This window comes from Rhinolophus ferrumequinum, chromosome 8 (assembly GCF_004115265.2).
Source record: "Rhinolophus ferrumequinum isolate MPI-CBG mRhiFer1 chromosome 8, mRhiFer1_v1.p, whole genome shotgun sequence".
NCBI classification, from domain to species: Eukaryota; Metazoa; Chordata; class Mammalia; order Chiroptera; family Rhinolophidae; genus Rhinolophus; species Rhinolophus ferrumequinum.
In genome coordinates, this window is record NC_046291.1 from 68,668,629 (window position 1) to 68,696,107 (window position 27,479).

The following is a 27,479-nucleotide window of genomic DNA, read 5'->3' on the forward strand; positions in this document are numbered from 1 at the left end:
CGTGGGCAGAAAGGTTCGAGAGAGAAAAACGCTGAGCTTCTCTCCAAGACCCTGCTGGAACGCCATGTGTTTGAGAGCCAGGACGTGGGAGTTTTGGTCCTGCGTATGTGAAGCGTTGGGGATGGGCAGTGGGCATTCCATAACATGTTTACATTATGGCTCCGTGGAAGCAATGCAGAGAAAAACAGAACGGCAGCGACACTCCAGCTAGCAGTTGAGGGCCATCTGCCCCAAACCCGCAGCCCGCATTGCCCGGGTCTCCGGGCTCAGTCTCGCCGCCTACAGGTCGCCTGGTTCAGCTAAGGGCAGGCGGGCGCCCTTTCCCAGGCCCCGCCCCTTCGGCCGCGCGCCTGCGCCCTCCCGCCCCGCCCCGCCCCGCCCCGCCCCTCACCTCCCCCGCCCGCGTGGTCTCCGCCACCGCAGCCGCCCGAGAGGAGCTGGGGGAGGACGGTGGCCCGCGAGGCTCGTCGTAGACAACGCGGCGGCGATGTCCGCGAGCCAGGAGAGTGCTGCGGCGGCAGCGGCGGGGCCTCGCGCGCGGCAAGGCGGCCTGGGCTTCGGCCTCCCTCCGGTTTCTAGGAAGCCGGCCGGCGGCCAGCGCGGGAGCAGCGGCAGCAGAGGCGGAGGCTCCGGCGCGTCGCTCTCCTCCCCGTCAGCCTGAGCCGGGGGAGGCCAGGCGGCCCGGGTGGCTGTAGGGGGTCCGCTGCCCGAGAATGGGAATTCTCTTCACCAGGATATGGAGACTGTTCAATCACCAGGGTGAGGGGCTCAGGCCGAGGGCCTACGGGTGGGCGAGAGGGTCAGCCCCGGGCGGGTGGGTGGGGGGTCCCCGAATACTTCCGGAGTGTCGGCGGCGTGGTCCCGCGCGTCTCTGCGCGGGGTTCCGGCTGCGGGGATGCGGGCCCGGCTTGTTCAGCCCCACTCCCGGCTCGGGGGTGGTTCCCGACTCGCAGCTCTTTGTCTGAAGGTACCTTCCTGAACATCCATTCCGCAAATACACCCATTGCTCCGATTTCGGTTGGGAATCGCAAAGATCGGTGTAACGTCCCTGAGGGGCATAGCCTTGCCTACCTTTCATCCCTTTGCCCTCCAGCAATTGGGTTTGCACACCATGGAGAAATGCTGGGGTTCTCTGGGATGAAGGTTATAGATTGTGGCCCCAGCCGCACCACTGAGCGACCGAGGGTGGCAGAATGCGGAAAAGACGAGGAATCGCTCTCGGCTTGTCCAGTACACCTCAGGTTTATGAGCCTCCCCTTCACCTGCACCCTCCTTTGGGGACACTCTTCTGCATCCTGAGTAGTGGATGCATATTTCTTTCTGGCATATTTATTTATAATTGTGTTTAAGGTTAAGCTTAAGGTCATTTTTCTACTTGTGTTGCTTATTTGAGGTGTTTTTTTTTTTTTTGGTGGGGAGTTGGTTCGTTTAAAAATGGTGGTGTTTCACCGAAAGCATTTAAAAACCGTACCATATGAAGCATTGTTGATCGTCGGTAGCTAGCAGGTCCCCCACAGAATGTATTACTACGAGGATGCTTAAGTTCATCTAAATTCACATGTTACCCTGAAACGCACATCAGGTTTATTAAAATTTGTTACAAAATGATGCATAAAACTGGGAAAGAGGATGCAATTTTAGCAAAAAGTCTCTATGGTCATTAAGATCCGATGTAGTTAGTGGTACACTTTTGTTTCTTTTCAACTCAAGTTGGGTGATTCATCATTCCTGCTGTCAGTAACTTCATTTGTGTTTTTCTCTTGTGTATGCTGGTGGTGGTGTCACATCCCAGTTTTCCAATACTGAAATGAATGCTGCCATCTATTATGTACAACCATTAACCCACCTCCTTCATGATTCAGCTGCACGACTCTAAGAAGGTGATGGGAAGGTAGCAGAACTGGAACGTGTGGTCTGTATGGTATCTTTTTTTCAAAAATAAAGTGTAGATTACATGATACTAAATGGAAAAACAATATTTCCATTTATTTTTCGGACATGGGGATTTTTCATAAACTGGAGAAAACCAGTTCTAATCCCCACTGCCTCCTGCTAGCTGTTTCTTTTGGGAAAGGGGGAGTGGGAACCAGTCACTTACCCTCTCTTGCTCGGTGTTCTCACCTAGAACTTCAGGGATCTTGACTATGTGACTGTTGAGCCTACAAATCTTGAAAACTTTAGGTCTCAGGTATTGAAACTTACATTGCAATAAAGCTGGTGGTGCTTATAGTAGGTAAGATCTATTCTAGTTTTAACATTCATAATTTTGTGTTCTTTTTAGTGAAGCTAGTATTTCAACTCTGCTAAGAGAGTTTAGAAAGACTGCTTGTAAATTGATTCTAATACTGCAAGAAAGTTGGATATCTCCACTTTGTATTTTGAGTCAATGATAAAATTATTTGTCTCTGTAATTTAAGAATGAATCAGAGATTTGCCAACTACTTGCCAGTAGTAAGTAATAAGGATGTGTGCACTGTTATCACTAAAAGTCTACTAATTGTAGTGTTCTTATTACCTGTATTTCATTGTAAATTTTGACTGGACATTTATTTCAGGGCTGAGAAATTACTAGTAAGAGGAATTAATCAAGTTAAGTTCTAGAAGTTTAGATGTTAATATTGTGAAAATGTGAATAAACTGTTTCTCTTCAGCTAAATGATATGATTGTGTTATCAGTAGGGTCACTTTTCAAAACAGTCACCATTAAATCTAATGTTAGATACTTGTTGGTCTTTTTGGTTCTCTATTAAGTTGGATATATGTAAGTTAGATGTATCTTAGATGCTTATTTTACCTCCAGTAGAGACAAAACAACCCTGTGTTCTTTCCACATGAAGTCTTGGAAGGAAGATTTGGGGGAATTACGGAGTTTGCTATGCTGATGAAACTTTATGCCATATTTCTTTTTTCTGAAACCCCTTTAGAACAACTTTTTCAGTTTAAGCTTAGATAGGTTGTACAGTGAAAGCTGTACAGAAACTGCCCAAACTTGAAAAACCAGAGTTTGCATTTAGGTGATCTGTATTTAAATAAAATAGAGTACAAACTGTTCTAGATGCTGTCGTATACATATCACTTAAAATATATTTCAGTAGTCCTTTGAAGTAGTAATTCTTTTCTATTGAAAAGAGGAAATTGAGGTTCCAGTGGGGTGATTTTCCTAGGTCATACAACTGGTAAATCCAGGCAAGTTAAAACACTGAAGGAATATGTCACTGATACTTGTCTTCTTCAAGAAGACATTGGTATCATTTTTTCCTTTTTTTGCCCCGTTGACTCTTAATCAGTTACTAACCTATAAGTTTTTAGGACTTGGAAGCGTTGCCATTAGTATCTTTTAGTATTGAATGGCATGTGATCAGTGGTTGGTTTCCAAATAATGGAGTATTTTTGAGCACCTATTTTGTGCCAGGAACTGTAGCAGGGGATAAGGCAGGGGAGAAAACAGAAGATAACACCTGCCTTTATGGAGGGTTCATTCTTGTGTGGGGAGACAGGAAATAAGTTAACTTCATCTCTATAGATCAAATAATAACAGTTAACATTTACTGACTATGCAAGATTAGATCCTAAGTGCTTTACACAGATTAGTTGATTTAGTCTTCACTTAATTGATTTACTCTTCACAACAACCCTAAAAGATAGATATTCTCCCCATTTTATAGGGCAAAGAAACATTAGGTAACTTGCTTGCTTAAGGCGCTGCAATTAAAAGTGACAGACCTGGGATTTTACCAATCGTCCAGTGCCAAGTTAGCACTTTAAAAAAACACACACACACACACACAAAGCTTTCTTTGAACTAGAAAGATTCATATTAGTTAAAAGGAAGAACTTTCTGAAGCTGATGTGAACTACAAAAGAAATTACGAAGTTTTCTTGTTGATAACCTTGTGTCATTCTTCTGATTGGTCTTAGAAAATGAGTAAGTAGTAAATAAGTTCTGGAGAAGGTGTTTGTGCTGCGGGAGCCCGGTGCTGGGAAAGCCACCTCTACTTCTGTTGTTGTTTTGTTGTATGGGAAGTCACACGTGTAGAAGAGTGCACATAGAAACTGAGTAGCCCAAGCGGTGGACGGTGTCAGTTATTAAATATTGTAGCTCCACATTCACAATTTGTGCATGCTCTGTGGATATGGAGCTGGGTCCTTTAAATAGTTTTCTTTTGCTAGCTGGCACAATGTTAACCTTTGTCAGTAGACAGCATTGGAGGGACACTGCAGAAGGAAAGGGTTTTTCTTTGTGGGTAAAGTGTGCTCTCAGCAGGATGTGTCCTGCTCTTGCATTGTAAATACCTCCAGTGGCTGGTTCTCGCACTGCATAGTGGTCAGCAGCAGCCAGCAGCTTCCCTAGCACCCCCCACTTCAGTTGATTTCAGAACGGAGACCCTCCAGCAGAATACCTCCCAGTGAACAGCTTTCCTAAGCACCCTAGAGCGAGAGGATTTTCAGCTACTTCTCTGACATTCAGTGAGCCACAGTCAGGCCCTCCAGCAAAGTCTGCATGCCAGTCCAGGAGAATTGGAGGAAGGTCTTTGTCAGCCTCAGGGATAGTCAGTGCTCCATATATTTGTCATTCCTACAATCTTTAGAGTTATTTCTTATGAGCCAATCCCTCATTACTCCAATCCCCTGTAATAGTTATTTTCTTTAAATTAAACTTCGCAAGTTCAACTTATTGTGTCATTTCTGTTTCCTGATTAGGTCTCCACTTTTGCCATGTATAACCATTGCTTTTCATTCAGCAACCTCTTACTGCAAAAGAAATGGGGTATTTTCCTAAAACTTGACTACCATTACTATAAGCAGCAAATTTATTTTCAAATTTTGTTTTATACTGATGATATTTTTAGATTTTGAAAATGGAATTTTTAATACATATTAATTTCATCAGTGATCTCCCTTCTAACCTTTATATCATCTAGATTCATTCATTCATTCCTACGTTATTGAGCACGTGCTTTATTCGAGGCTCTGTGCTGTGGGCTGAGAACTACCGCACACACGACGGACATGGATGTTTTGCTCTATGTGAGAGAATCGATAGGGCTTGGTGATAGTTTGGGTATGAGGTGAGAGTGGAGAATCAGGATGACTCTCAATTGATCTGCATTAGTATTTGTGTTTTCGGACTTTGGTATGATTCCAAGAGAGAGAAGGTTTCCAGGATGACAATGACCATATATATATATATATATATATGCACACACACACACATATATGTATATATGCTTAATTTACTCACTGGTGGTTTGAAGAATATACTGGGGGTGCCAAAAAAAAATGTATACACATGACCTGTATTCATCTTTTGTTATCGGTATATATTGAGTATTACAGTTTTATTAATACAGTTTTTTTCCTTAAAATGTGTATACATTTTTTTGGCACTCTCTGTATATTGACTCTTAAAAATTGGTAGTAATTGGAACTGGTAGGCTGCCTGGGTGTATCAAAAGGGAAAGTAGAAGGATTTTCATGACTAAACAGTAAAGTACTGATTAGGATACTAAAGCCCAAATGATAACTCAGAATTTCATCGAAATATTGTAACAGTGCATTGTTGTTTTGGCTTATCTGGATAACTGCAAGAATGCTGTGGCATAGATATTCTAAAAGGAAAATCATACTAAGCAGTGAACTTGTAATGAAGCACATACATCAAAGAATTGGAATAGCCAAAAATTTTATTACATTTGCCCATAATAACATTACCTCTTAGTATGCATATTTTATGTTCTATGGAGTATTTGTTTTGAAGTATATTATAATACTTTATGGCTACACATTTATGTTTTGTATAGAATGCTGTTGCATCTTGGTAGTGCGAGGAGACTGAAATAGTGCAAAAGCCTAAGGATGGTCGAAGGAAGTTGATTTAGTATAGGCATACCTCGTTTTATTGCACATCTCTGATACTGTGTTTTTTACAAATTGAAGGTATGTGGCAACCCTGCATCCAGCAAGTCTCTCGGTGCCATTTTTCCAACAGCATTTGCTCACTTCCTGTCTCTGTGTCAACATATGTTCACTTCATATCTCTGTCACAATTCTAACAATATTTCAGACTTTTTCATTATTATAGTTTTCATTATGAACAAGCTTATTCCTCTTTGTTGTGGTGATCTGTGATCAGTGATCTTTGATTTTACTGTTGTTATTATTATCTTGGTGCACCACAAACAATGCCTATATAAGATGGCGAGCATAATAAATGTGTATGTTCTGATTGTTCCACTGGCTGGCCATTCCCCCATCTCTCTCCCTCTCCTCAGGCCTCCATGTTTCCTAAGACACAACAATGTTGAAATTAGGCCAGTTAATAGCCCAACAATGGCTTGTAGGTGTTCAAGTGAAAGGGTCACCAGTCTCTCAATTTAAATGTTAGAAATGGCTAAGCTTAGTTAGGAAGGCATGTCAAAAGCCGAAATAGGCCAAAACGAGGCCTCTTTTACCAAACAATCAGCCAAATTGTGAGTGCAAAGGAAAAGTTCTTAAAGGAAATTAAAAGTGCTACTCCAGTGAACACATGGATGATGAGAAAGTGAAACAAACAGCCTTATTGCTGATATGGAGAATGTTTTAGTGGTCTGGATAGAAGATCAAACCAGTCACAACATTCCTTTAAGCTAAAGCTTAATCCAGAGCAAAGCCCTAACTCCCTTTAATTCTATGAAGGCTGAGAGAGGAAACTGCACGAGAAAAGTTTGAAGCAAGCGAAGAGGCCATTTCCATAACATAAGAGTTCAGGGTGAAGCTGCAGCAAGTTATTCAGAAAATCTAGGTTAGATAATGAATGAACGTTGCTACACTAAACAGATTTTCAATGTAAACAAAACAGCCATATATTGGAAGATGTCATCTACCCTGTTTCCTGGAAAATAAGACCTAACCGGACAATCAGCTCTAAGTCTTTTGGAGCAAAAATTAATATAAGACCCGGTTTTATATTGTTACATTATATAAGACCCGGTCTTATTGTTACATTAAATAAGACCGGGTGTTACGTTAGTCTTCGCTCCAAAAGACGCTTTAGAGCTGATTGTCCATCTAGGTCTTATTTTCCGGGAAACAAGGTAGGACTTTCGTAGCTACAGAAATCAATGCCTGGCTTCAAAGGACAGGTGACTCTTGTTAGGGGCTTATACAGCTGGTGACTTTAGTTAAAGCCAGTGCTCATTTACCATTCAGAAAACTCCATAGCCCTTAAGAATTAGGCTGAATCTATTCTGCCTGTGCTCTATAAACAGCATGGTTTACTGACTATTTGAAGCTCACTGTTGAGACCTACTGCTCAGAAAAAAAAGATTCTTTCAAAATATTGCTGCTCGTATGTTACAGTGCACCTGGTCACCCAAGAGCCTTGATGGCGATGTACAAGGTTAATGTTGTTTTCATACTTGCTAACAAAAGTTCCATTCTGCAGCCCCATGGATCAAGGAGTAATTTCGACTTTCAAGTCTTAGTTAAGAAGTAAGGACAAAGTAAATTGAAAAATTTCTGGATAGAATTCACCATTCTAGGTGCCATTAAGAATATTCATGATTAATGGGAAGAGGTCAAAATATCAACATTAACAGAAGTTTGGAAGTTTATTCCAACCATCACAGATGACTTTGAAGGGTTCGAGACTTCAGTAGAGGAAGTAACTGCAAATGTGGTAGAAATAATAGTATGAGAAGTACAATTATAAATGGAGTCTGAAGATGTGACTGAATTGCTGCAATATGATGATAAAACCTTAATGAATGAGGAATTCCTTCTTACGGATGAGCAAAGAAAGTGGTTTCTTGAGATGGAATCTGCTGGTAAAGATGCTGTGAAGATTGTTGAAATAACAATAAAGCATTTAGAATATAACAAAAACTTAGTCGATAAAGCAGTGGCAGGGTTTGAGAGAATTGACTCCAATTTTGAAAGAAGTTCTGAGGGTAAAGTGCTATCAGACAACATCACAGACTAGGAAGAAATTGTTCATGAAAGGAAGAGTCAATCAATATGGCAGACTTCATTGTTATTTTAAGAAATTGCCACAGCCACCCCAACCTTCAACAGCCATCAAAATCAAGGCAAGACCCTCTACCACAAAAAGATGACTACTCACTGAAGGCCCAGATAATGGTTAGCATTTTTTAGCAATAAAGTATTTTTAATTAAGGTATGTACATTTTTTAGACAGCATTATTGCACACTTAATAGATTACAGTATAGTGTAAACATTTATGTGCACTAGGAAGCCAGAAAATTTGTGTGACAAACTTTATTGTAATATTTGCTTTATTGTGGTGGTCTGGAACCAACCCTGCAATATCTTTGAGGTCTACCTGTATTAAAAAGTATGAATAATCTAACCTCATTTGGCTGGCTTTTTACCATTGAGTTACATTTCTGTCTTCAAGCCCGTTATACAATTATGTCTTAATTGTGTAGTTCTCACTGGGACCCACATGCTGTACTACTTAGACTTAGGAAGCTGTTAAAAACAACCACGGGTACTTTATTGTAAAAACACATGGAAATTCAAATAGAGACAAGTCTTGGGAAGGAGTGGATAGAAGTTGGTAATGAATGTGGGTGTAGGTGTTCAGGCAGGATGAAGAGATCAAGGTCTTCTGGATCATGGATTCCTCATTGAAATGTCCTCCAAAGAGATCTCATACTGCTCCACAGAAGTGGGAGGGGAAGGCGAGATTAACGGAACACTTCTCCTGGTCTTACAGGATGTTCTCTTGAGTTCCAAGAAGGTGTAAAGTTCCATGCACTGATTTATACCATAGCTGGAAAGAAAGGGTAAAATAGGACATTTAAAAAGTTTGTTTTTAATTAACAAATCATTGGTGTTTTCTTTATTTCAGAGCACAAAGTTATCATTGTTGGGCTGGATAATGCAGGGAAAACCACCATCCTTTACCAATTGTAAGCATTAACTACTTCAAAATTTTTATTTTATTGTTTATAGTGACTTTTTCTGCCTGGGTGATATATTTGTAATGAAAGCAACAAATTATATGGAATCTAAATTATTTTGTAAGAAGTCAGGTCAGCCATAAACCAGGAGCCAAATTTAAGAGACTGTTCCTAGAGGAGCGAGAAATTTATATGGCACTGAGCATGTTCAGTTGTTTTGCTTTTAGAAAGTAAAGAAATGTGTGTTTATATAGTTTCCTGGAATGAATCTCGAGTGTTCTAGATAGTCTACTTCCTAGTTCCACCTCTGTTTAAACCCTTAGCTCACTCTTATGAGGTACTGGAAAAGACACATTTGGGTATATAACACAAAAGGAGGACATGCTGATTTATCCTTGATTGAAAAATATTCAAACAATCTAACTTCCTCGCTAATGGCAATGTATTTGAACTCTTTTTTTTCAGTTCTATGAATGAAGTTGTGCATACATCCCCTACAATAGGAAGTAATGTAGAAGAGATAGTGATTAATAATACACGTTTCCTAATGTGGGATATTGGAGGCCAAGAATCTCTTCGTTCTTCCTGGAATACCTATTATACTAACACAGAGGTAATGTTTCTTAATATACTAAAACTTCTATGAGCAGAAAGCTTGGAAAACACTGTCTAGATATGAACTCTTATAGTTAATCTCTTTGAAATATCACTGTATGTTAACATAAGTAGAGTTTAAACAGTAGAATTTTTGATTCCCTGTTTCAGAGTTATTGTTCTGTATGTCTACTCTCATTGAACCTCTATAGAGAGAATTGGTGATTGATTAGTCTGATTGTGTATTGATCCCAGAATATGTCTTAAGTAGTTGTTTTTATAATAAGTTCCATCTCACAATTTGTAATTTCATTTCTTTTTTTTTTTTGTCTGTAGAAGAAATCTACTTAAATGACAGATCTCTGGTGGTTTGAGTCCGGGTTAAAATTTTACTGTGGATTTTCTTTTATGCAACACAATTGCACATTAAAGAATTTTTTTCTTTTTGGTTATAAAACTATTTATACAGAATCGTGTTTTTATTTACATGCTATTTCCCGACAGGAAATTTCAGACCTATGACATTTGAGAACTTCATTGTATAAACCTTATAAATTGAAGGACTGTGACAATTGTTTTTGTAGTGCTGATTAAAATTTAACTCCAAATGTATATAAAGGTGAATATTATGCCATTAAGACTCTGTTAAGTGTTTCTAATGACCCAATCCCGTAAAATTCCATTATACATTTAATCATGTTTTTTTAGAGAAGGAAATGTATATGGTTACTATTGCTATATATAATGCTGCAGGTAGCAAATTCATGGTAACACGTTGAAAATTAATACTTTATTAAAGTGCCATGAAATAGAATGGGTCTTATAGTAATAAAGCCACATATCAATATGGAGAAAAGTGAGAGAAGAGGTGAAATAGCAGTTCTCTTATCCATCTGCCTAATGGTTAATGAAATCTGAACAATATGAAGAATAGAACAGACCCTGAAAATTACAGTTTTTTTGGAAATGAAAAGCAAATTGTACAAAATAAAATAGTGCATGTCAATAACAAGCCGTCAGAATTAATTTGGGTATCACAAATGCCATCACAAAGTGACTATGTTTCTCTGTTTCTCTGGTGCTTTTTGGTGGTTGTGGCATTGAGGAAGAGGTGCAGTGTAGCTGAGTCCTGCACAGCTCTTCCGAGTCTTCCATTGCATCTTCTGATACTAGTTTCATCCTCAAGTCGGGACAGAGTTGCACTTGCAAGTAGCAGGTTGGAAGAGAGCATGGCTTTAGATACAGATACATTCTTTCAATGTGTTGGTTTTTAAAGATTAATTTCTTTATCACATTACTTTATTCCCATACACATGCCCTTTCAGATTTTCAAATCTACTAATAAATAATATTTATCTGGAAGTAACTTAAATTTAGGACTATAATGTATTTTTTCTTATTGACTTATATTGTAAATAGATAGATATAGGCCTGTTATTCAGATATTAATTTAGAAAACAAATGTGTTATAAATGTGTTATATTGGTTAGAATATTAGCAGAATATTTTAATAGGATGTTAGTATCATATTCTCTTTTCTTGTATTTTCTCTTAAAATTTAGTAAATAAATTTGAATTAAAAATGGATCAGAATTGTAGGCTTCATGATGTATAGCACGTAGCTCTGGTTTTCCAATAATACCATATAATAAAGTTTTAATTTCTTGATATTTGTAGCCTGTAAGTCAAATAAGCACTTTACAAATTTTTATAAATATCAAATTATGTAGTCACTAATGATTTTTTTTTTTGTAATTATTTTAGTTTGTAATAGTTGTTGTGGACAGTACAGACAGAGAAAGGATTTCTGTAACTAGAGAAGAACTCTATAAAATGTTAGCCCATGAGGTAAGTAGGAGTCTGGCAGGTATGGGGGGGATATTTCTATCACATTTCTTCTTTCTACTTGTCATGAGGATACTATTTCAAATTTTTTAAAAAAATTATTTATCTGCTGGCCATGCCTGCTTTATAATTTTGACACTTCTCAAAATGGAAGTGTATCTGAAAGCAGCAGAAAGATTGTGGAGTCAGTTGTAGAATTTTATTTCATTTACCCTAGATAAATTTGATCTGGAAGTTTTCCTGAGTAAAAGACCTAAATTGGCTTTCATTTTGCATTTTGAATAGATTAATTATACAAAGGATTATCATTGGAAATGAGATTTTTAAAGTCTCACAGACACATAGCGAGTCTTGATTTTAACTCTGTTCTGAGACTAATATTTAAATATTGTTGCTCTTAGGTTAATCGGATATTGTCCTTTGACTAAACAAAACTATGTGACTATCCACATTTTTTAGTCCTTGAGAAATATTACTAGTAGCATTATTTAAAAATTGAATAAACTGAATAATATAGTCAATAGTGATAATAGTAACTGTAAAATCGGAATTTATAGTGGCAGTTGATTTTTTTGCATGCCTTTTACTTAACTCATTTATAGGTAGAAATAGAGCAATGAATATTTAGATGTATATTATGTAATTTTTTATTTTAGTGGAATTTTAATAAAGCTTAAGAAAACTGAGATACCTTTGTAATAAAATTTTATATTAATTTTAATATTGATTTTGAGATTAGAAATTTGGTATATTTCAGGCAACTATTCAAAACTTAAGGAAACCTAGTAAAGTAGTTCTGTAAATTGAAGTTCCTGTTTTTCTTAGTGATCATGCCCAGCACATGTACTTTCCCCTGTTTTGGAGTGATTTTGGGCAGTGGTGATAAATACTTCGGGTTTTTTTAAAAAAATACATCTTGCCATTGTACATGCTTTTAACAAGTTCTGATTCTAGTCTGGGAAACAGACTATATAAGAGAGGCAGAAGGTTAAGGATTATTTTTCATTTCCCCTTTGTATTTTACAAAAATGCAGCATTTTTCAGTTTATACCAAAGGGTTATTTTGTTGTTGTTTATGAAGACTTGGGAAAAAGAAAACTAAGAGATGTATATTTGTGTCTTGGCTATATTTTTTATTCTGTTAACAGGTAGTCTCCCTATCTTGAGTTTTACTCTAATTGGCCAATATGTAGCAGGATCAGTAGATAAAGAGCCCAGTCAATAGTCGGGCTCAAACAAAGTCACTTAATTTTACTTGGTAGGGGCATTAACTTGGGCAGGTCACTTGACCTCATCTGTTCTGGATGAGTACACCAAGGCCCAGAGGTTTATGTGACTTGACCAGCATTTTAAGAGCCAGGATTTGAATTCAGGCGTTCTCATCATTCAGGCTTCTTGCTTGGGGGGGCGGGCGGGGGAACAGAAATAGGGCCTATTTGGAAAGTGAAAGGAAACTGAATGGGGGGATTACCAGAGAAGAAAGGAATAACAGATGAAGTTGGGAACTAGAGTTAGTCACTTAATAGGGTCACGAAGAGTCAAATAGAGTTCTGGAAGGAGAGAGAGAAATGGATCAAAGAATAAGAATGTGTTAATGAAAAACAAATTTTGACGTGGGGTTAGTTGGATGTTTCATGCATAATACAATAACCAACTAAATCTTATCATCATTACTGATAATGATTCTTTACAGGTATTACTAAGTATAAAACTTTAAAGTGTTTTAAAATACTGCTGAAAGCTTCATCTTAAATGAAATGCATAACTTTGAAGCTCATGAATTTTAAAATAGTTCCAAACACAGGACAGATGGAACTTTATTCAGAATGACTCAACTTCTAGGAATTATCTTCACAAATGAAGCTTTGAGGAACAGATTGACAACTACATATGGCACATAGAAGATGCTAAGTAAATATATCTTGCATGTGCTATTATTCATCTTCTTGACTAAACTAAAATATATTTTTAGACTCTTAAGACCAGAAATCTGTAATACACAGTAGAAAGTTTTTCAAAGTGTTTTAAAGTGGCTAATGTACAAAAGATCACACTGAGTACTTTGACCTGTTGTTAAGGCAAGTTAGTGAACAGCTTTAATCCAATGTCACATAATTGCTTCTGAGGTTCTTTAATAAAAAGTAAAGGAAGATTTTCTTTCCTTTCTTCCTAAATATTTAAGAATAGGTAAAATAGCTGGGGTTTTTTGTTTTTGTTTTTTTATCAAGAAACTCCAATAAAAAAGTTTGAGCCTATACGATCTAGAAAGATTATTATACTCAATATGTATGGGTTTTATTTTGTTTTTTTGAGACCTTTCAATATATGGCTTTATTTCTTATGCTTTCCAACTTTTAATTTGGGGGCCTCTCCAAATAATTTCATCACTAAAAGTTATGACTATAGATTGTTTATAAATAAAATAGTACAAACTTACGTTTCCTAACTTGTGCCGAGTATTTCTGTTGTCAAACATTTGTTCTTTGAGCATGTCAGCATTATCAATACTGACCTATATGAAAGATTTCAGCTGACACTAGCAAGAGATATTGAAAACTGGAAGATAGGAATTAAATCCCATGGAAAGTCCATCGACTCAGTGATTCAGCCACATATCAACTATTAATCATCATTCCATTTCTGTTTAGGATAAGAGAAAAAAATATGTGTATCCTTGATTTTTTTTTAATATATATATATATACACACACACACACATATATATATACATACATATATGTGTGTGTGTGTGTGTGTGTATAAATAGTAGTCCATTCAGATTTTTGTCTTTTATATAGACAGGTGAATGAACTATAGGTAAATTGAGTATGAAATCTTAAAAGTTAACATTCTAGAGGATCCTTTTCTGACCACGCTATTCAGGTAGCTGCATTCACTGCAGTTGCATAGCTGCCATCTGCAGAGGGCACTGTACTAAATGTCAGTTTCCATTGTTATGTAAAACATTTTACACAACTCCTTTTAACCAAATAAGAAATTTACTACTATTATTTTTATATCAGTAAGAATCAGAGATGTCAATGAAATTATATTCTAACAAAAGTAAAATACTGTGGAACAATGTCATTTTGTACCTATTGAAGACTTTCTTGCTTCAAACACATGTACACATGATTGAAGACAAAATATTCCACTAAAATTCCTAAGAAGAAAGATGGTATTCAATACAGTTGAGAATACTTACAGGCATAGCACCAAAACCTCAGTACCTTTTAATATATTTAGGTAGAATTTTAATCCACTGAGTGCATCCATCATGGATTCTTAGCCCAGGATCCATGAATGGACTTTACGATATCTATTAACACCTTAAAATTATACATAATTTCTTTTTTCATGTATGTGCATTTATATTAGGGAAGGGTCTGTAACTTCCAATAAATTACTAGGGAAGTTCCTGGCTATAAAAATGGTTGGGAGAAGTGAGAGTGGAGTAGAGTCAAAGCAGACTAAGAATCGTAAAACATCATACCAGTCATTTTAGGTAAAGGTAATTCTTATCATCGGGGCAGTAAGTGAACTAACATTTGTTGAACTGTCACCAAAAACCAGGTACTAAACTGAGTGTTTTACATGTATTAATAGTAATTCAATGAGTCATTCAAATAACATCTCTAGGATGAAGGTGGTGGAAAATTATACATAATTTCTTTTTTCATGTATGTGCATTTATATTAGGGAAGGGTCTGTAACTTCCAATAAATTACTAGGGAAGTTCCTGGCTATAAAAATGGTTGGGAGAAGTGAGAGTGGAGTAGAGTCAAAGCAGACTAAGAATCGTAAAACATCATACCAGTCATTTTAGGTAAAGGTAATTCTTATCATCGGGGCAGTAAGTGAACTAACATTTGTTGAACTGTCACCAAAAACCAGGTACTAAACTGAGTGTTTTACATGTATTAATAGTAATTCAATGAGTCATTCAAATAACATCTCTAGGATGAAGGTGGTGGTCTCAGTATTTCACAGATGAGGGACAGTAGCCGTAATGAATGGAAAGATCTCAGCTCAAACTGGGTCCTAATGTTGAGTAGCTGTATCACCTTGTATAAGTCACTTACATGTGAGTCTTATTTCCTCTTCTGTAAAGTGGGACTAGTAAAGCTTACCTTACAGCAATCTTGTGAGGATTAAAGAGATTTTGTTTGGAAAATCGTTAGTATGATGGGTGTCTCGTGCAGATTAGACACTCAAATGTTGGTAATGAGGAACAAATTCAGAAAGGTTAAAGAACTTGCCTCGGAGTCAAAGCGTAGAAATAAAACTATCTGACTGAGAAGTTTGATATGTTTAATATAGTCAATCCAAGATGGTCCTATCAGATATTCAAATCTAAGAAATCTGCGTGGACAGAAATAGAGGAGCAAAGTCTCAGAAGATGAATAGGATTGGGTTAGATTAGTACCTCTCAACTGAGAATTAAACCCTACGGTTCTAAGGCATGCATTGTGTAATGAATTAGTTTCTTTCCTATGCACCTTGAAGGTGCCACCTTTAGGTATAGGTACCTAAGGTATAGGCTGCGGTAGAATTTTGAAAAGCTCTTGAGTGCCGTGCTAGAGTAGTTCTTAGTAGCCACAGAAGCCTAGTTTGGCGTAGGGGGCATAGAGGATACATATATGAAGACATGACTGTTTGTTAAATATAGCACTTAAAACTATAAATGTAATCTAGGACTATAAGAAATATGTAAATTCATACAAGTATAGATTGATTTATTTAAAATGTGTTCAGCCTAAGAACTGTGAGATGCTTTTATGTCAAGTAGTTGAGAAATGCTGTGTTACAAAGATTATCAAAAATACTCTGTTGTTGGAAAACCTATGGAAAAAATACACTGGCCCTTATGATTTTGTTTGTTTTTATAGGACCTAAGGAAAGCTGGATTGCTGATTTTTGCTAATAAACAAGATGTTAAAGAATGCATGACTGTAGCAGAAATCTCCCAGTTTTTGAAACTGACTTCCATAAAAGATCACCAGTGGCATATCCAGGCATGCTGTGCTCTTACTGGCGAGGGGTAAGAAGTCTTCCTCAGGGATAACGTGTTTCGCTTCGAAACATGCATTCTTAAGATCAAATATTTAAGGTTACCATGTACAGAATGTTGTAAGGGAGAGATGTAAGACAGAATCCATGTCTACAATGAGTTTTTAGCTTGGTTCTGTAAATAATAAAGCACACAACATACATATAACATATAGTACACATAAACATAAATGCTTGTGAGCATATAGATAATAAATAGTTGCTGTTGGAGTTCAGAGAAAATTGTAATGTCATGGAGAGCTGGAGAAGTCAGGAAACAGTTCTTACTGGAGGTGGGACTTACACTATAAGAAAGGAACTAACACTTGCTGAGTGTGTCCTGTGTCTTCAGTGCTTTTCATACAGTGTATCATTTATTTCTAACAATTATGTAGGCCAGTTATTTTTAATTCATACTTTATGCATAAAAAAGCTGAAATAGAAGAGGATTCATGTGTAAGACTGGATTGGGGATGCTCTGTTTTGCCATCAGTGTTGTCATGATGGAGTTGTTGCACTTAGAAAAAAATGAGTTAGAATTGGAGAGAGTGTGGCATGAGGGTCCTTGGTTCTGGAGAGAAAGGTAGGTGCCTACAGTAGAATTTTGCCCTAGTCTAATGCCTAAAGATGAAAGGACTTAAAGAAGGAAGTGGTTGTCAGCATTTTTGAATGTAAGGTCAAGGACCAGAAAGATGGAGAGAGTGCTATTAGGAGAGATGGAATAGAAGAGGTAATAAGTAGGATAAAGAGCTGAAAGGGTGAGCGAGTTACATAACGTTGTTGTTGTTTTTCCGAAAGATGGTGGGTCTGTATTTAAAAGCAGAGAAAAAAGAACTAAATTAGAGATGAATTCTAGAGGTCTTAAATTTGGAGTTGAGGTTCTTCAGGTGCTAGGAAGGGCAGAAGAAACTTGAGGCACAGACGGATCACTTCAGGAACCCGTGTTGATTGACCCTTCACCACAGTCTTGAAAGACAGAGAGTTTCTCCCACTTCAGCTAATTCATCAATTTATGCCCCAAGCTTCTGGCCTTTCCTAACACCTGTAGAACTTCAACCAAAGAGTAAGGCCTCTACTTAGACTCGATTAGGTATGCACTATTTAAAAGCAGAGGAAAAAGAAGTACATTGGAGTGAAGCTGAATCTTGAACGAGAAGGCACTATTACCTGGTTACATACATTTGGAAGAGTGTAATTAGAACTTCACAAAAGCAAATCTGTTTATTTAAAGAAAAAATCATAGATAATACCAACTGTCAAGATATATATATTGTATATATATTATATATGTTATCTTCGTCTGTGAAAGGTCTTTAAGCAAAAGCACTGATTATAATACCAAATTTGACAACAAAGACAAATCATCTAGGATTGATAGAATTTTTAACTTACATACTTTGAGTAATAAGTTAGAGTAGATATGAACTTAGTTTCATTTTGCAGTGCCATTCAGTTAGCAGTGCCATTTGCTAACCTCTAAGCCTGGCTGCCCTCTAATATGGGGGAACTAGTCTTAATGTTGTGAAGAAATACTAAAATAATGAATACTAAGTGCTTAGCACAGTTTCTAGGTTGCTATTAGGTAACTACTCTTCATTTAATAATTTTAAGTTAAATAATTTATTCATCTGTTATTATTATTTTGTGCCATTTCCTATCAGTAATTTAAAAGTAAGGAATCTAGTATCAGTAGAAAGTATGGACCACCATGAAAACAACCATTTATGTACCTCATTGCCTTTTCTTTTTTTACCTTACTTCTTCTTTATATTGTTCGACTCATGACGGTGGGGGCAGGTGGTGAAAAAAGTATTTTAAATAGTCTTGCTATGTATTGCTAAATGACTTCCTCTGGGCAGTCAGTGTATAATTATTGAGCTGTTGTTATGTGTTAGGCAGTGTCAAAACAAACAAAAAAGCACAGATATACTGTGTATGAGAGTGTAGCTTCACCACAATTGCACCAACATTGAATATTATTGATTTTTAAATCTTTGTTGTTTAGGGGAATGAACAGTGATGATGCCTTCTTTTAGTTTGCTGTTCATAGCTTTTTAGTGGAGAATTTAATCAAATGGTTTTATTTTCTGTCTAGATTATGCCAAGGACTTGAATGGATGATGTCACGACTTAAGATTAGATGATCTCTACTGATCTCTTCTCATAGACTTTGTATAAACGAAGTGCTGGACTTTACCTGAAAGCTGCAAAAATGACTGGTTCAGATATATTTATAATAAACTGATTTAAACTTTTTCTATAAGAAGAAAAATTGAGACCACTTATTTGAAAACAAAGATGAAGTCTCATCTTCCCATCTGCTTTCTTGTTACTTTCCTCCAAAGGATTAGTTTCTTCCACAGGTCTTAAAGCTGTGATCGACATTTTTCTCATAATGAATCCTCTCAGGACGTTGTATAGCTGTGGTAAGTGCAAAGGGAGAGGAAGACATTTTTAACTTCAAGAGCTTTATTAATCAGTATAACCCTCCTTAGTCGAATGTTATTCTCTTCTTGTTCCATTAAATCAAAATACAAATCAGCACAGATACTCAGTTTCCAATATTTTAAAATATTATGTTACTTAAGAAAAGTATTTTGCATAAAGTTGTGTATGTATTGTGTATATACCTCAAGTTCAAGTTAATGACTTTGATTTATGTTCTAAAGAAAAGTGAATAACAAAAATTAATGACCTTAATTATAACCATAATGAGATAAGTACTGACATTGGCGTTAAGTGCCAATTTGTACTTTTCACCTATGTACTCTGTATTGTACTAACCAACCCCTAAAATTGTTGAGCTGCTCTTCAGAAAAGAATAAGAAAAAGTTTGACATTGTATACCTATTTTTTTGTTGATCAGAGCACATATGGAAACGTATAATATAATGAGTGGAATATCATATTCTTGGCTTAGTATTACTAACGGGCACAGTTGCACAGTGAGCAGTGACCAGTTATCAGATTGTCCCCTTTCGTGGACCTTACGCCATCTAAATTACTGAGTAAATTGTTAATCCATTAATCAGTCTTAATTGTGATTAAAATTACCAACTGATTTTTTTCAACATTAATTGAAAACTGTTGTGTGAAATGTCTACCCAGAGAAGTGTCACCTTATAAATTTTATCAAATAATTTCGATAGATTCTTCTTAGGTATTAAATTATATATTATATGTCAAGCCTTTAAAGTGAATTTGAGATTAAAAGTAAAGTATATTTTCCAAGCAACAAAGATAATTTCTTAATTTGAAAAATTTTTATTTCTTGAGTTGAAATAGTTTGAGATTTTTTTGTTTCCTGTAAGTTTTCTTTTATATCAAATGAATACATTGTTTGACGATTATACAATGTAAATTTTTTTCATGCTTTTAAGAATTTGGTTTAAAAATGATTGAAGTGATATTTTTATTAAGAAGTAACCTTTTATGTTTGCTTAGGCTTTTTTTTCAGTATCTGAAAGTCAAAGGTAATTTCTGTTGTAAACAAACATCATAAGTGTGTTAAAATGTATTCTTGGGTATTCTGTATCTTTTATTCCCTAAAAATCTGAAGGCTAATCCAAACTGGCATATTCAAGAAAAAAATTACTACTTTTAGTACCAGCCTTTTAGATTTCATGAAGATTTTGATGAAGAATAATAGTACATACTATAAGCACTGACAAAACTTTGGAAGTTCCTTTCTATAAAATTAAAATATTCAATATCTGAAAATCCAAGTCGGACACGGGAGATCGGTGTTTAACATTGGGTATTTTATGTTTTATATTTATATTATGTTCAAAATGCAAGTATAATATTTTATTATTTGTCAACTTTTACAAAGCAAATCCTAAATTACTAAGCTTTATTTGTTCGTATGTTCTCAGACTTTTTTCTTTCTTTTTTTTTCTCATCACATTTGTCCCAAATTATGATTTAATGAAAAGTGAGCTGCCTTTAAAGATTTGAGTGGTCATAAGGATACATTATTTGAGACTGAAATATTTCCATATATAAATCAAATTGACATGAATATCAACAAAATTATACCAACTAAAATGTGCAAGAAGCTACCGAAGGAAAGGTGCTATTGAGGGACAGCATCTACACTTTGGTCCATCTGGGAAATCTAGAATTCAATCCACTAAATTGAACCTTAATTTCCCAAAACTCTTTTGAAATAGCATTTCCATTGATCTGCTTCATAATGGTATGACACTGTGGTGACAGAAAGATTAAAATTACTGTTTTAGCAGTACACGACTAAACTGCTAATATCAATCTATATCTATTAACAAATTCTACCTTAGAATTTTAAGGGCAAGAAAATGTCTTTCCTCAAAGTGAAGCACCTCACATGTCTAATTTTTATTTGCTGGATACAATGTATGTTTTTAAGTTGTTACAGAAAATACCGTTGTAGTCTATATATTTTTAATATTCAACTACATTCAACATTTCACCATCATCAAATATCTGAACCCTGAATTTTCTTTCAGGAAATTTGAAAACCATCTTTCTGGATACTTCTCTTTCTTCTGATACAATATTCTTTAAAGTTACTGAAGTCATTTATTAGCTCTTATTTCTCTCCTGCCGTATATGACCTTCTTTTTGAGTTCTAGCTTGAAGAATTTTTATGTCATGATGCCGGCCTCTGATATTAATCACTCTTCATTATTGTGATTATTTTAGCAAAGATCTTCCAGTTGCTGTCGAAACAACAGATTTTCACTTTGTAGCTGAGAACACATCTCCTCTAGGGATTCCAGCTTTCCATTGTATGTGTTCACTTTTTCTCCTTCACTTTGATACATGTGTTCAATTTCCTTTTTTTGACACTGTGCTTGGCTTAGGTCTCTGTGAACACGTTCTAAAACCGAAGTTGTTTCTCTAAGAGCAACTCTTGTGTGATGGCACTCAGTTTCTAGACAATTGAATTTACTTTCAGCTTTAGAGAGTTGTTGAGAAAGAATCAAATTGTTATGTTTTAGGTTAGACATATCAAAATTGATTTTGTCCCAAAAACAAACCATTCATCTCTTGCTCCCTGTCAAGCAAGCTGTAGGTCTCTGTTGGATTTCTGCCTTTGCTCAAGATTATGGATAGCAGTAAGCAGTCTGGAAATGTAGGATTCAACTTCTGTTTCCAGTCTTTCTTCTTTTGTTTTACATTCTCCTGTTCAGAGGTTAGCATTTTATTCTCAGCTGTCTTATGTTGAGATACTGTTTTTGTTAGTGTTTCCTCATTCAGTTTTATTATCTTTTGAAGACGGTCATTCTTTTATTTTAAAATGGCAATGTCCTCAAAATACTTGCTTTCCATTTCCTGATTCTCATTTTTGACTGTGCTTAGTTCCAGTCTTAGTATGGCGATTTCATGCAACAGATCTTTTTCTTTTTTATGACTCAGAAACCTCAGAATTCATTTTATTAAGATCTTTTTCTTTCTCCCTTTGGTTGCAAAGATCATTGGTCAGAATTGTATCTTGTAATATTCTGTCATTGTGTTCTCGAGAACATGGCCTCTGAGTGTCATTTTGTTCTAGTGTGACGTGAGGGTGGTTATGTTCACTTCCATCAAGCCTCACTTGCTCTTTCTCTGATGTCATGCCTAAGTGTAGTTCTGCTTCTCCAGTAAGAATGTATTTTCATCTTCGATCTGCAGTGTCAGAGAAATGATCAACATACTTCTGTGGACGTCTTGCAGAGAAACTCTCAGAATCCCCAGGTGATTTTGCATCATCTTCTCCTAATCCTAATGCTGACATTTTAACTTTTTTCTTTCCAATTGCCGGCTTTGTTGCTTTTTCCTTGGCATCAACATTGAAGCCTTTATTCTCTGATGTAGACCGTGAACCATCCATGCCAGGTTTGCAGGAAAGACGCTTCATCCTGTCTCTGTCATTCAAGCTCTCTGAATAGAGCTCGAGAAGTCTCTCTCTGCACTTGTGGTCCGTTCCCCGTGCAGGCGGCTTTGTGGATCTTTCTGAGATCTTTCTCTCGAATGTAGTAGTTGTCTCCAGTCTCAGGCATCCTTCCAACACCATGGCTCTGCCAGCTGTTTAAGGAGTCCAAGGGCAACACACGCATCTGACCCCCAAAGTGAAAAACGTTCCTAAGGGCTCCGGAACCTCCTCAGCACTCCCCAGGCTTTTCAGTCTCCTGAGCCCAAACCACAGTGGACTCTAGAGCAGCCAGCTGCCTCTCCCAGAATATCCCAGCAGGGCAGTTAGGCAGTTTGGAATCTCTCAGCCCAGAATGGCTGTCACCAAGCAACGGTGCACGGGTCAGAGGCTGATGTCATTGTGCATGCGCACAGAAGCCCCGTGGCCAAGGGCACCCAGAGGTCACGTGCAAGGCCCAGGCGTCCCCCATCTCAGAGGGTGCTTGCGGGCAGCGCTGGGTTCCTTTTGCCTCGTGATTTCACCCATTTATTCAGTCGAGAATGGCCAGAAAAGATGTACCTTTCTCATACTTTTTTCAAATCACTCTAAGGAATTATTTGTTACATATTAAAAACTCCCTTAAAAACTCAGATCTGTTTTGTAGATAGTGTGGTTTCATGAGAGACAAATAGTCTGTCCAGTAGCCCAGCAAATCCACACCTTTCATCCTTTTTATTTTTTGAGTAATCACAGTGTAGTCTCTTGGATTGCTGCCACATCCGTTCGACAATATACCAGCACATACCCTTGTCATGGTGTGGGCTAACGTTTATTCTCAACTGGATGATTAAAGCATTCACTACATTGTTGCGGTTGGTTAAGTGTAGTATATTATTGACATGGCATCATGCGAATGCATAAACTCTTATACTACATTTGCAAAATATTTTTTTGTTATGTTTTACCCTTCCAGGCTAACCATTAGAAATAACATGTTATCTATATACTTGTGCATAAAAGCAAAATTACAGTGGGGAAACATTTTTAATTAATGCATGAAAATGCATTGAAATAATTTTAACAGTATTCTAAATAAGATGGAGAGGCAGATGAATAGTCATATTGGCAATTTATATGTAGTTTAAGTGGAATTATGCAAAAGGCAATGCTTTTGGTTTTCAAATATGCTACTTTTGGATATAAATAAAGATCTTATTCAGGGTCATTGTGCTCAGCTTTAAAAAGAGCAAAGCTTCATACCTCTGTCCATGTGGCTGGATTTAAATATCCTGTGTTTGACACTAATTTTGAAAGTCACATGACTTCTCTTGATGTCTCGGTAAAAGTCACCATATGCTATAAGCATTTAAATATGTTTAATTTTGTCCTAATAGCATTTATAAGCATATCTTACACATTATATTGAGGATTCTTGTTTGAAATTTTCAGCTCTATCATCTTTGGCTCTCATGATGGGCAAAGAATAGATTGAAGGGAGGTAGTTTGGAGAAGGGGTAATTGGGTAGGGAAAAATGACATTTTGCCTTAAGAAAAAAAAAGTGCTTCAGCACTGCTTACTGGCATTTTTAATGCAGGTAGTTAGAGTGAGTTTAGAAGTGTGGCATGGATAGAAGTTTTCTGGCCTTTAAGTAAAGTGCCTGGTAGAAAGTTACACTGAGATCACAGAGAAATGCAGGGTGCTTGAGGAAAGTCAGGATGTCCCTGCGATACTCTTTTCTTTTTTGTCTGAGTGTATAGTATTAAGATGCCTAGAAGTGGGATCCTAATGCACCCTCTCTTACAGGCGCTTAACATTTCTTGCTGTGACTACAGCAACCACATACAGTACAGACAACCTCAAAATCTGTTTATATTAGTGTAAATAGAAAAACGATAGACAATTTTCTAGCTTTCTCTGCAGGCATTTTGGGGAATATATCTTTAGTGTGTCCTACTTTGTATATAGCGGATAGCAGCACATCCCAGATTATCTATGGACTTTGGGGTCATCTTCTTTCAATCGCCCAGTTGTATCTTGGCATCACTATGTCTTTCAGGGCTGGGTAGAGACAAGGTTTCTTTGCATGACTTAACTTTGATCCCTCCTACTGTCCAAACATAATCTGAAACTTCTTGCTTCAGGATCAGCTTTCCCATAGCTCAGCCAGCCTTTGCTCTCCTGTATCTTCATTCACCATCAGTGAAGATATGTTATCTCGGTCCTAGAGGTATTCTAAACTTTGCCTATATCCGTTGTACCCCAAACAGTTAGTTTCTAGAACATTTTCTAGTTCTTTGCCACCCTCCCACGACTGGCTTGATTCATTGACTTTGCTCATTAGAGAGTATTGTCAGAGTTGTTGAGTTCATCAAAACACTGGCTTGCTGTTATACGGCATATAATGCCATAGTAAAGTCTTTTAAATTATACTCTATTTAACATTTGAATGCTTCTTAATTTTAGCTTCACATGCAGGAAAGTAGATTCAGAAAGATAAGAGAACTACCTAGACTCTGCCAGGTCCTTGAGCTAATAAGTTAGATGTGGAAAGGACTCAATTATGTGAGTATTACCTTTCCATTACCAAAAATGGGTTACATTTTGTAAAATACCAATACAAATAATTCCAGTTGGGAAAAGATGTCAAACCAGATTTATATGTAGTCTTTAACCTGAAGACATCTTTACATCCTTAAAACCATAGACCACGTTCCATTTTTTTCCTCATGTTTACCTAAAGACAAAAGATACTAGATACCTAAAGGAATTAGTAATGAGAAGCATATCTTTACAAAATAAACCTGTTAAAATGGACTTTAAAAGATATTAAAATCATCAACTGTTAATGTGTTTACTGTGCAGATGCAGACATAGCACAGTAAGTACTTCTTTCAAGGTCCACTTACACAAAAATAAAACTTGGATACCGTTCTCCCTCAAAGAATTGATGACAATTTGAAGACCATAATGGTGGAGTAAAAGAAAGAAAGACAGAATTTAAAAACTGTGGATGCTAAAAAGAGTAATTGCTTCTACTCTAAAATTGTGTGTGGAATTGTAAAGAAATTGTACCAGGATACAGTTGGGTTAATTATGCAATATTTTTTATCAATTGTCCAGCTCCTTATATTCTAAAAACTAAAGCTTAAGTCTTCATGGTCTTGCCTGCTAGATAGATCTTTGGTAGAAAACTCCTATAGTCTGTACTCAAGAAGTGCCTAAAATTGATCTGTATTGATTTTTAAGTCCTCTAATAAATTATATGTGTTTTCTATGGTATTGTATGTGCTTGGCTTACTGATGGGACAGTGCTGAGGGTTTCTGAGTCACTATTTGTGCTTAATTTGAGTAAAAAGCTTTGAAATTGAAAATACCCATCATAACCCTCAACAAACCATGGTTTAAAGAACATGAGTGAAACCATTTTTATTCCTTCCTAATACAAGTATTCCGTGACCCTGATGTTAGTTAATGCAGAGACTAGAAAACTGAATTCTCTTTCTTTTTTTAAAAAGTTTTAACAGAAAATTATATTGTGTTTTGTAAGACCCTAGTGAAAGTTCGTTGCTTATGTAAGAGTAGCCTCTTAATTCTCCTCATAGTGATTTGTAATGTTGAGTCATACATAGCATTTAGTTCTTGAGCCATTTCATGTGTGTGCATGCCAAAATCCTTCCTCTTTGTTTAAATTCTATGTAGTAACCAAAATATTTGATAGAATCCTATTATGTTTCTCATATATTCTTACCCTTTCTTTCTTTCATTCTGTCTTTTTTTTCCTATCCCCTCCCTTCCTCCCTTCCTCTTTCCCTGCCTTCCTTCCTTCCCACAGAGTGTGACTGGAAACTCCAGGGGCAAAGACTTGACTGTATTTTCAGTGATTTACAATTACATTGTGTTCATGTTTTAAATCATTCTGCATGGAAAATGTATTTTGTGTATATGATTTTCAAGTATTGTAATGTATACTCCTTTCTTCCCCAAAACTGCTTACATTGATGATATACGTACAGAATTCCTCTAATAATTTTTGCTTGACACTAGTCCTTTAGATTCAAATAGTCTTTTCTTACATATGTCCCTGTATGGTTCCTTGAGAGGAGGTGATAACCTGCAGAGCACTTTTAAAGATATTTTCTGGGTTAATGTTCAAGATAACACGTTGAAGAGGAAGCTATATAACTATGTCTAATGAGGGTTCTTCTGGTTACTAGAGATGAGAAAAATGTATACTGATTTTAACTTGTGCTGAAAATACATTTTACTAATGGTATTGATTTTAAATGTGACAGATTCTTCTTGTAAGTACTCATCTTCCTTGCTTATTGTATGTTCCTAGAGAAACCTACATGAAAATGTGTTCCAACTGGTATCTTTGTATAACTCCTCCTCCCCAGTTGAGCTCTGTGTACACTGACATAACTGAAACTGCGTTTAATACAGCAAACTAGAAAACCCTTTGAAAATTTTTAGGTTTGTTGTATTGGAATTTCTAATATGCTAAAAGGTTTTGACTCAAGCTTTATATGTAAGAAGAGGTAGAAAATTTGTCTTATCTCTATCATTTTATGAACTTTCTGTTTCTCTATCCTAGGAGAATTTTACACTCAAGGAATATTCCAAAAAGCCATGATCTTAGAGCACTTGGGTGCTTTTGTATTTCATAAGTGCTGATGTGTTACGTGCTCAGGGAGATCATGCTTCAGTACCTTCTTGATAAGACAACTTCCTGGATGGCGGGGGGGATATTTACGTTTGTGCTCAGGTTGGGAGGGAATGGCCAATTGGAGCAGGGACCTCTCCATTGATAAAGCAGTACAATCCGCTGCTTTACAGGTGTGTTAACTTCATTCTACTTGTAACAACATTCTTGTCTCTGTGACTTATCAAATGGCAAGCTACAGAGCTGTAAGGCATTGGTCCAGGTGACCGATAGTAGGACCTTGTTTATAATAAAGTAAAGAATAATGTTAAGATATGTTTTGGGGGAAATGAGAAATAAGGTTTTACTGGTGACATTCTATGTTTAATATGTACACTTACTTTTTTTAAAAGTTGCATGTTAATCTGGGATAAAGTATTGTCTCTGCTTTATGCTTTACTGAGTAAAAAGAAAAAGAAAAAGACAAGTTAAATTGTTACTCTATTATGTACTATTACACGCATACCTTTTCTTTTCGAAAGGGCTAATTATAATTACTATTCACACGTC

At 36.5% G+C, this 27,479-nt stretch overlaps 1 protein-coding gene across 2 annotated transcripts; it reads left to right on the top strand.

The window, feature by feature from the left end:
• Positions 1-390: 390 nt before the first annotated feature.
• Positions 391-27,479, top strand: ARL5A (ADP ribosylation factor like GTPase 5A). 2 transcript variants are annotated; one of them, XR_004423642.1, is made up of 7 exons: positions 391-759; positions 8,853-8,913; positions 9,370-9,517; positions 11,263-11,346; positions 16,232-16,383; positions 18,487-18,817; positions 21,075-27,479. XR_004423642.1 is itself a non-coding variant. In XM_033111724.1 (6 exons), exons 1-6 carry the CDS (start codon positions 714-716, stop codon positions 18,533-18,535), a joined length of 540 nt encoding a protein of 179 aa, XP_032967615.1. In that variant the 5' UTR covers positions 391-713; the 3' UTR covers positions 18,536-19,200. The 2 variants fall into 2 exon arrangements, 1 of the variants encoding a protein (XP_032967615.1); XM_033111724.1 differs by lacking the exon at positions 21,075-27,479 and having other exon boundaries at positions 18,487-19,200.

Bases quoted from the DNA above. Each gene is read 5' to 3' on its own strand.
- ARL5A (XM_033111724.1), top strand. From the start codon at position 714: ATGGGAATTCTCTTCACCAGGATATGGAGACTGTTCAATCACCAGG. The intron at 8,914-9,369 runs GTAAGCATTAAC...CTTTTTTTTCAG, and splicing joins ACCACCATCCTTTACCAATT to TTCTATGAATGAAGTTGTGC. The intron at 9,518-11,262 runs GTAATGTTTCTT...TAATTATTTTAG, and splicing joins CCTATTATACTAACACAGAG to TTTGTAATAGTTGTTGTGGA.